Raw genomic sequence first — 13,689 nt, 5'->3', positions numbered from 1 at the left:
AATAAAGAAAACAAAATTTAAAAGCTTGAGTCAGAATAAGGGAGAAAGTAATGAGTTTGAAATCAGTGTTGCACTGCATGAAAATGAATGCATGGAGTATTGTTAATAAGATTGGGGAGTTGTAGGCACAGATCAAATTGTAGAATTATGATGTGGTTATAATGGAGCTCTGGTTTAATGAACAACAGGATTTGATGTTCAAATATTCCGAATTACAAGAAAAGATATAGAAAAGAGAAAAAAGGAAGGTGACAAGAAATTATCTAGGATTATATAATATGCTTCACATTCTCAGATGTATTTCTATTTAGTGAATATCACAGTATTGAAAAAAAGCAGATATTTCAGAGGTTTCAAGGATAGCATCATTTTGACTGCAGCTATGGAATAAGGGTGCAATTAAATTGCTGAGTCTAATATATAGACAGCAACTAGTTGGAGAGGTATAGAGAAACAAATCTGCAAATACATTTGAGAGAGAGGGATGAGCATGATGAGGGACATTTTACTTACCTATACATTGAATGAGAGAGTGCCAATGTAAGCGACAGTGAGGGGCAAGTAGTCCTGAATTGTGTTTAGAAGAATTTCTTACAGCAGTATGTGTACAGAAACAAATAGCAGGCACTGCTGAGATTTGGTTCTTGGGAGTGAGGTGGGCGAAGTAGATCAAATGGAACAAAATCAGAAATTGCTGCAAAAGCTCAGCAGGTCTCTCAGTACCTGTGGAGAGAAAGCAGAGTTAACATTTCTGATCTCCAGAATCTGCAATTCTTTGGTTTTTAGATCAAATGGAATCTGTCCTAGGCAGATGCTGCCCAGGTCATGGTAACAGAAGTGGAAATTCATTCACGAGAAAGGTTTAAGATCAAAAATGGAAGGTATTGGAAATGTTTCTGATACTTAAATCGATAAGAAACCTGATTCCAAGGACGTTAATGGAAGTGGGAGATTGTCACGAAGTTAAAGTGACACATATTGCTGTACACAGAGGACTTTTCTTTGCGCTCATTCATAGTTAGCTCATCCTCTCCTATTTCTCATCTACATTTTGTCCCTTGATTACATCATCTGAAATTTGAAAATCAGTTTCCATTTGCGCACTGACAACATTCAATTCTATCATATCGTCACCACCACCTCTCTTGATTTCTTCTTTGTCTCTAAGTAATCCTTAATGATATTCAATACTACATGAGCACAAATTTCCTCAATCTAAATATTGGAAAGATTGATCATTGCCACAAATCGCATTCCCAGACAACTGTGTAAAACTGAACCAGACTGTTTGTAATCATGCTGAGATATTAGACCTCAGGTTGAGCTTTCAAGGACAGACTAAAACCAAGACTAAGGCAAAAAAAGACAACAACATCTACAAATTCTTCTGACTAAAAGATTCCCTCAGTTCATCTGTTTCAGAAACTCTCATGCATTTCTTTGTCATTTCTCGGCTTGACTCTCCAATGTTCTCCTGGTTGCCTTCCCATATTCTACACACTGTAAACTTGAGATTGTTCAAAGCTCTGTGGCCCCTGTCCTAATTCAGGCCAAGTCCTTTCCAGGCATTAAATGCATTTGTGAAACATCTTGGTGTATTTCATAATGTTAATGTAGCAAAAGAATGCTCAAATTTATTCTAGCTGTTTTTGCCATCTTGGTTCTGAGATTGAGTAAAATTGCTTTTAACAGGGACCAGCTTGAGTTGACTTTAATGCTCAGGGTTAAAGGTTCATATCAGTGCTTGAATACACAAGCTAAGCTAATGTTTAACATGCAAAACAAAGTGGATACTGCTTTGTTAGAACAACTGTCGCTTGAAGAGATTTGCATTCAAATTCTGTATCACATCAGAAGAAGAGCAAGGAGCTTTTGATATCTTGGTCAACATCTATCCCTCCAATCCAATCCACAAATTAACTGGTCAGCTATTTTGTTATATGTTTGTGGACATTGCTACATGCATTTTATCTGCAACAGGACTTCATTGACTCTGGTTACTTTGGGCTGTCTGAGAACGTGAAGCATATTATACAATCCTAAATAATTTCTTGTCACCTATTTTTATGTATATTTCCAAATTTATTTCTTTAATTAACTTATTGGATTTTATTAAACACTGGGAAAGCTGGAATTTATTGCCCACCCCTGTTGCCTTTTGAAAATGTGATTGTGTCATACATGAATCAGACTATGCAAGACAGTAAATTTTATTTTTTATAGAGCATTAGTGAACAAGACTTTCTTTTAGCAATTTGATTCCTTCATGCAGGTTCTTTTTTTAAATTATTAGTCTGTGCTAACTATAGTGTTTATTCTAGTCCAGAGTTTAGGAGTTTTAGAATTCTTCAGTCCGTGTGCTTTGAGTGTAAATGGGTTTTGAGAATGTAGTGTGAATGGCTTACCTGTCATTGCTCCAAATGAGCTTCTGAACACTTTGTAATATGCAGTAGTTTTGACACTGAATTAGAATTATGCTTCATCCAATGTCAGCTCATGCTGTTTCAGGCTGTCTCCTATGGGGAGTCTTTATTTTTGCTGGATTTATATTACAAGCTTAATAGAAATCAATTTGCAACAGCTCTAAAGTAGTAGTATAAATGTAGCCAAAAATGTGTCGCTGGAATTCCTGAAGAAAGGCTCATGCCCGAAACGTCAATTCTCCTGCTCCTTGGATGCTGTCGGACCTGCTCCGCTTTTCCAGCGACACATTTTCGGCTCTGATCTCCAGCATCTGCAGTCCTCACTTTCTCCTAGTATAAATGTAGACCTGTAACTGAATGGAATGTTCAGAATTATTCTACTTGCTAGAATCTTGATTACAATAGATTGAAATTTAGTTACTCAATTGTATTTGTTCAAAAAAATATATCAATGGGAGAAGTACAACAATTCACTAGTTATTGAGATGAAATAAATAGCACATTTTGGGCTACTCCAACAACAGATTGAAAATAATGGCATTATTGGCAGCAGAGTGATGATGATCTTGTTAATCTATCACTTCTTATGCACTTCTGTTAGATAAAGTTAAAGTAGTTCAGTTGCTGATGGTAGAATTGCCTCAGCTGCAGGTCAGTTCAGATGCTCCTTCTATTGGAACCTAGGGGCACAAGCATCTACATTTAGGAGGGATGCTTGTGCTTTTTATCCTTGTCATCGATAACTGGGTTTCTTCAAGCATCTCTGCTGTTGTGAGGAAGAAAATAATTAATTTGTACTTGAACATAACACAGTTTTTCCATGTTGGATCACTGCATATCTCAATGCTGTATTGTTGTAAAGGGTGTTATTAATCAAATATGGAATTGAAGCTCTGCATGGAGAAGTTTGCATGTTTGTTTTTAACAGATGCATACAGAGAATTGTGTTTGTGCTGATGTGATTCAGACTTTACAAAAATCTTGGCAATGTGGGAAAGGGGAAAACAAATCACAATGTCTGAAGTAGAAATGTTGTCTGTTCCTTTACTTGAATAACCCTTGCTGCAAAATTATCATTCTTGTCTTAAGAAATACAGTAAGAAGTTTCATAACTTGCACATCTTTTATGCAATTAACTTTTCATAGTGTATTAAGTATAATCTACAATATACTGTACAGTGTTTATAAGAAGTCACTTTTTTTCCTAGATTATTTTAAATTATCCTCCCACTAAACAACTGTCCTCTGAAGAGCAAGATCTAGTTTGGAAATTTAGATATTATCTCACCAACCAAGAAAAGGTAAGTTTTTTTTTTAAATATAGTGTTAATCTTAATGGCAAAGACTTCATGATTGTTTTGATTCAGATTGAATAATTTGATGTACATGCAGTGATTGACACCAATAATTGTAGACTAGTTTCGACTAAAATATCCATTTATGCATGTTTTCAGTAATAGGGAAGAGTTTACTGTAAAAAATAATTTTCATGCTAAAGGGTTGAAATTGAGCACATTTAATGTATCATTAGTATAATTACAATATTATAATGTCTCCGAATACTCCATCTTGAATGATTCAACAACACTTGCATCCATTTTGGCAGTATCTTTCTGACTGTCTAGCCTTATGCAATAATGTTAGTATTCAAGTATCCAAGGCCATTCATAGTTACCATTTCTCATGAAACTTGAAGTAGTAGTTTGCAAAGCAAATACCCAAGACAGCTATGGAAATGCAAAACTTGATTTGTAAAATTGCTTTACAATATGTTGTTGTTTTCTTCTGTAGGCTTTAACTAAATTTTTAAAGTGTGTAAACTGGGATTTGGCCCAAGAAGCTAAACAAGCCTTGGAGTTATTAGGAAAGTGGAAACCAATGGATGTGGAAGATGGTCTAGAGTTGCTTTCCTCCCAGTTTACTAATCCAACTGTAAGGCGGTATGCTGTTGCTAGGTTACAACAAGCGGATGATGAGGTAAGAATATTATATGTTAAAGTAGATTAAACTTTTGTGGGATCTTTTGTGAATTAATTTGTTTGAGTAGCTTATTAATGCACTTAGTGCTGATATGAAGCATTGGGTTAGTGTTGAAGATACTGAAGAATGTTATCAAGAAGCCTGCATTTCAAGTTCTAATTTCTAACACCTTTGTAACAAATTTATCAAACTTTTTCAAAATTTGAGAGCAAGGGGATTTTTAAAAAAATCATTCCCAGTCGCTTAGACTATCTTTTGATAATTGGTTACATATTTAGTTTAAAAAATCATGCAACACCAGGTTATGGTCCAACAGGTTTATTTGGAAGTACTAGCTTTCAGAGCGCTGCTCCATCATCTAGTAACTAGCAAATTCAGTGTCTTATGATCCTGCCCCACTAGTTGCATGATGAAGAAGAAGCGCTGTGAATGCTCGTACTTCCAAATAAACCTGTTGGACTATAACCTGGTGATGTGTGATTTTTAACTTTGTCCACATTAGTCCAACACTGGCACCTCCACATCAGTTAATATATTGACAATGATAAAGAATCAAGTTATGGAGCCTGATAGAGTTCTTGGAAAAGTTGTTTTTTGTTTCAGTGTTGGATAAGCTGCTCATCCATACCTTTGGTGAGCAAGGGTGATATAACCTAGTATGTGCAGAAATTATACAAGGGCAAGGGTTTCCAGTTTACAGGAAGCCTACTCTGTTATGTATCTGGTAGGGTCAGTGCCCAATGTAATTGTGTGCAACTTTAGTGAATAAAATGGCCGCTTAAAAAACATTTGTGATGTTGATTGAGGCTTCCAATGAAGAGGCTAAAGATGTCATAAGTAAAACGTTCAGTGGTACTGGATATTTCTTGACTTTTTTTAAAAGGCTTTGTTCTTGTGCTGAGCATTAACTTTTACAACATTTTAAGTTTTATATGGCAGACCTTCATTCTGGAGCTGTGACCTAACAGATCTGAATGGGTGCTATATAAGCTCTTTTACTTTGAACCCCTAATGAAGACAAAAACGATCAGTGGGAACAGCACCAGCCTGCTCCTGGTGGACCTACTGCATCTCGGGAGAGGATGAGCAAAATGATGTAGCTATGAAGAAGCAATATGTGTAACATACCATTCAAGCAAAGAATAAGCTTTCCCGTCACATTAGAATGCACAATATATCTGGAGGCTTGGGGCTTGTGTTGAGTGGTGGTGCGCATATGCATCCTGCTGGAACAAGATCTGTCAAGTGGACCTGCTGGCTGCGCATCGCCAATGACTGTCACAGCGACAAATTGTGTTGTCTCTGGTGCGTTTCCAGGCATAATCCACAAATACATTGTCCTGTTTGCTGGAACCCGCAATCCATATTAATTTTGCTATTGATAACGGCAGTCAAAGTAATTGGGTACTTGTGTTTGGACCCTACTGGCATCCTATAAGTAGAGGAAACATGACTTGCATATTTGTAACAATTGTAAGGCACCCCAAATCATCAGGAGTGTTATCAGTTGCTAGACTCCCGTACTCCAATAAACAGTTGGTGTGGAACCACAGAAAATGTGAATGCAAACAATGACAAAATTCTCAGGAAGCTGCCATAATACTTCGATTCTGTGACAGTCCACCCTCCCTGATTTTCTTGGTACCGTGAAATAGACTCACCAGAAGGCTCCCTGGAAAATAGGGGTACCTGTTTTAGTATGTGAGTGATTATGCTCATGAGGAACTTTATTGCAAGGCCCAGCAATGATACACTGAAAGCTCTATGGCATATCAATGTGTCATGAGCAAGCCATCTGCATGTGGAAGTTGCCTGCACAGATCTAGAGATGTTATTCCGTGTACAGCAGCCAGGATCTCGAGATGGTTGTCTGCTATGATATGCATGCCATTGAACAGCTGAGAAGCTTGGAACTGCAGGAAAAATGGGCTGCAGAGCATAGAGTCTCTTCAAGTGGTCCCTGAAATAGTAACTGTCCCAAATGCGGTCAATATTGCAAAGTTCACTGAGATACTATTGGTCCACGATCTGACAGATGTAAAAGCTATTGCTCAGTAACAAGATGAAGTAGCATTGCAGACAACCATAGGATCAGGAGTAGGTCTTCATCCCCTCCGGCCTGTCCACCATTCTATAAGGTCAGGGCTGATGAATATGCCCAAGGATTCAATGCTTCTTTCGTTCCAGTTCAACGTAGCCCTCAGATCTCTAATATTTTTTTAAAAATCTTTAAATACTGTGAGATCTAGCTTTTACATCTCTCAGTAGAGAATTCCAGGTTTTCACTACCCTCTCTAATAAGAAATTCCTTTGCACCTCAGGTTCAAATGGATGTCCCCTAACTTGAGAGTCCCCCACCTGTAAAGGTATCTTCTCAACTTATATCCTATCAAATCAATTCAGAATCTCGACTGTTTCCACAAGATCACCCATCATTCTTCAAAACAGGCCTATCCTGTCGTCTTGATTAAATCAACCTTTTCATCCCAGGAGTCAACTTGGTGAATCTATTTTGAACAGCCTATAATGCCAGTATATGTTCTTTCTTAAATACAGGGCCAAAACTTTACACACTTCCAGATGCAGCTTCACCAAACCCCTGTACAATTTTAATGAGATTTTGTTATTTTTAAGCTTCATCCGCCTAGCAATGAAGGCTAAATTTCCATTTGATGCCTTAATTTCTTGCTGCACCTATGTACCAACATTTTATATTTCAAGCACGAGAACACCTGTATCTCTATGGTCTGTACATGTTTGGCGTGTTGTTTCATTTAAATACTAGTCTGCCTTTTGATTCTTCCTACTACAGTGCATGATCTCACACAATTCTACATTAAACGTATCTACCAAGCTTTTGTCCACTCACTCAACTTGCCTATTTTACATAAAATAAACCAAACACTTATGAATGCTGAAGATCTGAAATAAAAATAGAAATTTCTGGAGAAACTCAGCAGGTCTGGCAGCGTTAATGTTTTGATTCCAGTAATCCTGAAGAAAGTTCAGTGTTCTGAAGAAGAGTCATTGTATTCAATGTTACCTGTTTTCTTTGTTTAGGTGTTGCCAGATCTCATGCCTTTCTCCAGCAATTTTCTGATTTTGTATTGTATCCTCTTGCAGATTCCTCTTCAAAATGTGTTCTCTCTAATCTAGTTATTGTAACATAGAAAATTTGGATACATTGCACTCTTTTCCCCTCCTCTTCAAAATCATTCATATAGATGGCAAATATTTGCGACCCTAAGACTAACGTATGGCACTTGACTAATTAGGTTTTTCCAAAAGACCCGTTAATCCTCACTGTCTGGGAATTTACCAATCCTTAATCCATGTTTTTACGTTCTCTTAATACTGCGAGCTACTGTCTTGTGCAATAATTTTTTTTATGTGGCACTTTATCAAAGATCCTTGGAAACTCCAAGTACACTTATGTGTCTATTGGCTCCCCTTTATTAACTCTGAATGTTATATCCTCAAAGAACTCTAGCAAATTTGTCAAACATTGTTTTATGTAAGGGTAACCATGTTGACTCTGTTTAGTGTATCAAGCTTTTCTAAGTGTCCTGCTGTTTCTTTCTTAACAATGGACTCTATATTTTCCTAATGAAGGATGTTAGCCTAACTGGTGCATAGCTTCCTGCTTCCTGTCTCTTGTTCATGAACAAGAGCTTCACATGAGCAGTTTTCCAAACTTTGGTACCCTCCCAGAATCTAGTGAGTTCTGGAATATTTTGGCTAATGTGTCCAATGTCTCTGCAGCTCTTCCTTTAAAACTCTTGGATGTAGGTCAACTGGTCCCAGGGACTTGTCTGCCTTTGGTCCTATTTGTTTATCAAATATCTAGTGATAGGGACTGTTTCAAGAACTAGCACCTTGCTTATCTGTTATCTTTTGGGCTGTTTATTGTATCCTCCCAGGAGGATTGATGCAAAATATTGATTTACGTTCTTTGCTATTTCCCTTTTTTCTGTTCTCAATCTTTGAGATCCTGTAAGGGTTCAGCTACTTCCTTTTCATATACTTGTAGAACCTCTTGCTGTTTTGTTTTCTATATTTGCCAATTTGATTTCATAATCATTTTTCTCCCACTTTAAAAGTTTTGTAGTCATTCATAACTGTTTCCTAAAAGAAAAAATCCCATCCTTAGGTTTTAGTTTTAGTTTGGACACTTTTTTTTGATCATCTTTGTTTACCCATGGGTATTTTATCCTTCTCATTGAATTCTCCTTTTTGTCTGGAATGACCTTTGCCATGTGTGCATTCTGAAATATATGTTTAAGTTTGAAACATCTTTTTCAGTACTTCCCCATGATGTTGTCCAACATTAATTTTTATTTTGTCATTTGTCACAAATGAAAAGCTACTTGCTAGATAGCAACCAGAAAGGGAGAACCCAAGAAAATGGTGGAAACAATAATATTTGTGTAACTCAAAAAAAAAAGCACATTTGATATTCTAATATTATGTTACAAACCCTTTTGCAAATACAAATCTTTATTCTCTCTCCTGGTACCTTTGCAAGGTACAATCCCAGTGGCATCAGGTAGAGACATGCTCAGGTTCCAAGTTTCAAATTCGACTTCATCATCACCCCTCTCATTACCTATCCAAAGCTCTCTACTATTGTAAAGACCTGGAGAGCATATTGCTGCAGATCAGTGGGGTGTTAACTGATCATGGTTCGAGTCAAGAATCCTACTTATGTGGCTTTCATAATGTGTAAGCCAAAACAAGCAATCCTGACACAACCAGTCATAAAAAGATGATGGAAAATTAAGCAATTCACTAGTAGAGGAGGTTACACTAACATCCCCATCCTTGATGATGGGTAAATCTCGAAACAAAGACAAGACTGAAACATTTCCAAACAGTTTCAGCCAGAAATATCAAGTGGAACAATCTATTTCAGCCTCCTCCTGAGCTCAACAACATCAAAGGTGCCAACCTTCAGCTGATTTTTGTTTATTTCAAAAATATACTTTATTCATAATAATTTCATGGTCTGTACAGTTGGTCATGCCATACATACATAAACATTTCCATACAGAGATCAGAATTTATCATTTTTATATACAGGTCTGTACATTTATCAATCATATGTCCATATATTTAGCTGAGGCGTCAGCAGAGCCCAAATGACTGCGTGGGCCCCCTGTTCTTCTTAGGCAGGCAGATGTTACACGGTGGTCTTTCCCCACCGCGCCTTGGCGGCAGCTACCCCAAGCTTCAGCGTGTCCTTCAACATGTAGTTCTGGACCTTGGAATGTGCCAGTCTGCAACACTCAGTCAGGGTCAACTCCTTCATCTGGAAGATGAATAGGTTTTGGACCGCCCAGAGAGCGTCCTTCACCGAGTTGATGATCCTCCAGGCACAGTTGATGTTCGTCTCGGTGTGCGTCCTGGGGAACAAACCGTAGAGCACGGAGTTCCATGTCACGGCACTGCTCGGGACGAACATCGACAAATACCACTGCATTCCTCTCCAGACTTCTTCTGCGTAGGCACATTCCAGAAGGAGGTGTGTGACAGTCTCGTCCCCCCCTGCGCTGCTTTGAGGGCAGTGTGCGATGCGGCAGAGAGTCCGGGCGTGCATAAAGGATCTCACAGACAGAGCCCTTGTCACCACCAGCCAAGCCATGTCTAGGTGCTTGTTGGAAAGTTCTGGCGATGAGGCATTCTGCCAAATGGCTTTGACTGTCTGCTCAGGGAACCGCTCGATAGGATCCACCCTCTCCTTTTCCCGAAGGGTCTCGAGGACACTATGTGCTGACCACTTCCTGATGGACTTGTGGACAAAGGCGTTTTTCTTCATAAATGTCCCCACGAAGGACAGGTGATACGGAACGGTCCAACTACTTGGAGCGTTCCACGGCAGCGAGGCCAGGCCCACCCTTCGCAACACCGGGGACAGGTAGAACCTCAGTACGTAGTGACACTTGGTGTTTGCGTACCGGGAATCCACGCACAGCTTGATGCAGCCACACACACAGGTGGCTATCAGGTGAGGGTGGCATTGGGTGTATTCTTTCCCCCGTTGACCAGATCTTTGTTCAGCGAGTCCCTTTGGACCTGGTCCATCTTTGACCTCCATATAAATTGGAAGATGGCCCGGGTGACTGCAGCGGCACAGGTTCTGGGAACAGGCCAGACTTGTGCCACGTATAACAGCAATGACAGTGCCTCACATCTGATGACCAGATGTTTTTCCCGCGATGGAGAGTGGCCGTAGCTTCCATCTGTCCAGTTTCTGCCTCACTTTGCTGATATGCTCCTCCCAAAACTTGGCACACACCCCAGCCCACCCCCACCCACCCCCCCACCAAACCAAATAACCAGCACCTTCAGGTGGTCGGTCCTGATGGTGAAGGGGATTGAGGATTGGTCGGCCCAGTTCCCGTAGAGCATGGCCTCGCTCTTGCCTCGGTTTACCTTGGCCCCCCAGGCCCGTTCGAACTGGTCACATATACACATGAATCTGCTCACGGACAGCAGGTCCGAGCAGAAAACGTCGACATCATCCATGTACAGGGAGGCCTCAACCTGCAGGCCCCCGCTGCCAGGAATAGTCACCCCTCTCAGGCTCATATCCTTCCTGATGGACTCAGCAAATGGCTCTATGCAGCACACAAACAAGGCAGAAGAGAGAGGGTAGCCCTGCCTGACTCCAGACCTGACTGGGAAGCTTTCTGATTCCCACCCATTGATTGAGACTGCACTGACAATGTTGGTGTAGAGCAGTCTGATCCAATTGCAGATTCCCTCCCCAAAGCCCATTTTGGAGAGAACATCTCTCATATACCTGTGATATTCTATCAAAGGCTTTCTCCTGGTCCAGGCTGATCAGGCATGTGTCCAACCTTCTGTCCTGCACGTAGGCGATCGTATCCCTGAGGAGTGCGAGACTCTCAGCGATCTTCCTGCCCGGTACAGCACAGGTTTGGTCAGGGTCAATCCACCGACCCCAGAGCAGACCTGACCCGGTTGGCAATTACCTTTGACAGAATTTTGTAATCCGCATTCAACAGTGAGATTGGTCTCCAATATTTGAGTTCCTCCCTCTCCTCCTTCCGCTTGTAGATGAGGGTGATGATGCCTTTCCTCATGGATTCACTCATGGTACCTGCCCGAAGCATACTGACATACACCTCAAGCAGGTCCTGGCCAATCAAGTCCCACAGAGCGGAATACAGCTCGACCGGTAAGCCGTCGCTTCCGGGAGTTTTATTCTTTTCGAAGGACTTGAGGGCCTTGGTCAGCTCGTCCAGGGATAGCGGCTGGTCCAGCCTCTCCCGTATTCGGTCGTCTAAGACTTCCGTGATCTAGGACAGGAACGACTGGGAGGCCGCGCTGTCGGTCGGCTTTGCTTCATACAGACTGGTATAGAAGGATTTGCTGATCCTCATGAGTCAGCCTGAGATGGCATTATCGAGCCATCTTCTTCCTTCAGGCCACTGAGCACGGAGCTCTCTTTGTGCACCTTCTGAAAGAAACGTGAGCACGTCTCGTCCTGCTCCACCAAGCGGACCCTGGATCGGAAGATTATCTTGGAGGCCTCCGAGGCAAAGAGCGAGGCTTGCTGGCCCTTCACCTCCTGGAGGTCCTCCGTGACATCGACCCCCATTGTCTGCAGCAGGAGCAGGTTCTACATACGTTCCTGGAGCTGGGACAGTTTTCCCCACCTCTCTCTCACCTCCTGAACACCTTTAAGGATGCAGAACCTCTTGATGTTCCCTTTTACTGTTTCCCACCAGTCTGCTGGGGACTCAGAGAGGGGCTTCGTGGTTCTCCAACCTGTGTAGTCTCTCTTGAGCTCCTCAATATTTCCCGGGGTCAACAGCTTTGTGTTCAGCTTCCACGTTCCTTTACCAGCCCGCTGCTCGTCCTGTAGGTGACAGTCAGCCAGCAGGAGGCAGTGGTCAGAGAAGAACACTGGCTTGACGTCTGTGGATCTGACCGAGAGTGTTCGGGACACAAACAGATAATCTATCCTTGAGCGGATATACCCGTCTGCCTGTGACCAGGTGTATCTACGCTGCACTCCGTCTGCAGGGGTGCTGAAGACATTGTGCAGCTTGGCATCTTTTACCGTGTCCATCAGGCTCTGGACGTGGCATCCAGTTTACTGACCCCACCCACCCCCCCCCCAGCTGAATCATCCATCTGCATCAATGATACAGTTGAAGTGTCCGTCCAGAATGACCAGCCTGGACGTAGCCAGCAACAGTGGAAGCTGCTGCAGGACGGCCAACCGTTCACTCTTACCCATTGGGGCGTACACATTAATCAGTCTTAGAGGAGCATTCCTGTACATGACGTCGGTGATGAAGAGGTGCCTGCCCACCATCTCCTTAACCTCGGAGATGGTGAAGTTGCCTCCTCGCAACAGGATACCCAGACTGGAGGCGTGGCTATCGTTGCCCCCTGACCAAACTGATGGCCCATGGGCCCACAAGCTCGACCATCTCCTGTAACTGCTGAGGTGTGGTATCCCACATTCCTGCAGAAACAGGACGTCGCTTTAATGTTGGCCAGGAAGGCCTTTGTAGAAACATATCGCGTAGCTGATTTGATGCTACGCACATTGACGCTGGCAACACTTATCCCCATTTTAACAGTTTACGAGGTTACCAGTGTCCATTTGCTACAGGTCTTGCCTCTCTGGGGTAGCTGTGTGCATCCCCGTGGTGACGGCAAACCGCTGGACCCTCCCAGGGCTGAGGTAACTATCCGGTTCCACGCTGGGGCCATTTTCCTGCTCTGGTGTCTTCAGGTTGGGCTTGGGGTCCGCACAGTCCAGTTCTCCATCTGACAGCGGGGCTGTCATAGGACTGCTGCTCCCAGTTACCTGGAGCTGTGGGCTGGTGGGTACCTCTTGGTTCTCACCGGGTGGGGGGAGGTCTTTACCCATCCCCTCAGAGGGATTGTCTTTTCCTGTTTGGGTGGTGCTGTCCTCCTTTCTCCCCACGGCGCTCTGTCTCTTCCTCTGGTGACGACCCTCCTTACGCCTGTCCTCGCCGTCGGAAGAGCTGCCTGTATCCTCGTCGTGTAGGTGTCGCTTCCCCCTTTGCTGGGTGGCTTTGGGGGCATTGTGAGGTTTCCTCTTCCTGCTTTTGACAGTAATCCAATCCTCTGCCTCCTTCGTTCCCTCCTCTTCCATTTCCTCCGGCTGTCTTGAAGGAGCTTGGATCGGCTGCTGCATCTCCCCGTTGTCTGCCGTCTGCTCCGCTACAGCCTGCCCTTCCTTCTGGATGCCTCCAGACACCGTTCCCGTGCTGTTTTGTGG

General features: G+C 42.4%; 1 protein-coding gene across 1 annotated transcript in view; it reads left to right on the top strand.

The window, feature by feature from the left end:
• Window positions 1-13,689, top strand: part of pik3c3 (phosphatidylinositol 3-kinase, catalytic subunit type 3) — a 123,782-nt gene that overhangs the window by 47,829 nt on the left and 62,264 nt on the right. The window contains exons 9-10 of the mRNA XM_072571945.1: window positions 3,632-3,724; window positions 4,215-4,400. Of these exons, the coding sequence (XP_072428046.1) occupies window positions 3,632-3,724; window positions 4,215-4,400 (279 nt within the window). The remainder of the gene's footprint in view (window positions 1-3,631; window positions 3,725-4,214; window positions 4,401-13,689) is intronic.

Source organism: Chiloscyllium punctatum, chromosome 1, assembly GCF_047496795.1.
Source record: "Chiloscyllium punctatum isolate Juve2018m chromosome 1, sChiPun1.3, whole genome shotgun sequence".
NCBI classification, from domain to species: domain Eukaryota; kingdom Metazoa; phylum Chordata; class Chondrichthyes; order Orectolobiformes; family Hemiscylliidae; genus Chiloscyllium; species Chiloscyllium punctatum.
This window is presented reverse-complemented; position numbering and strand designations above follow the sequence as displayed.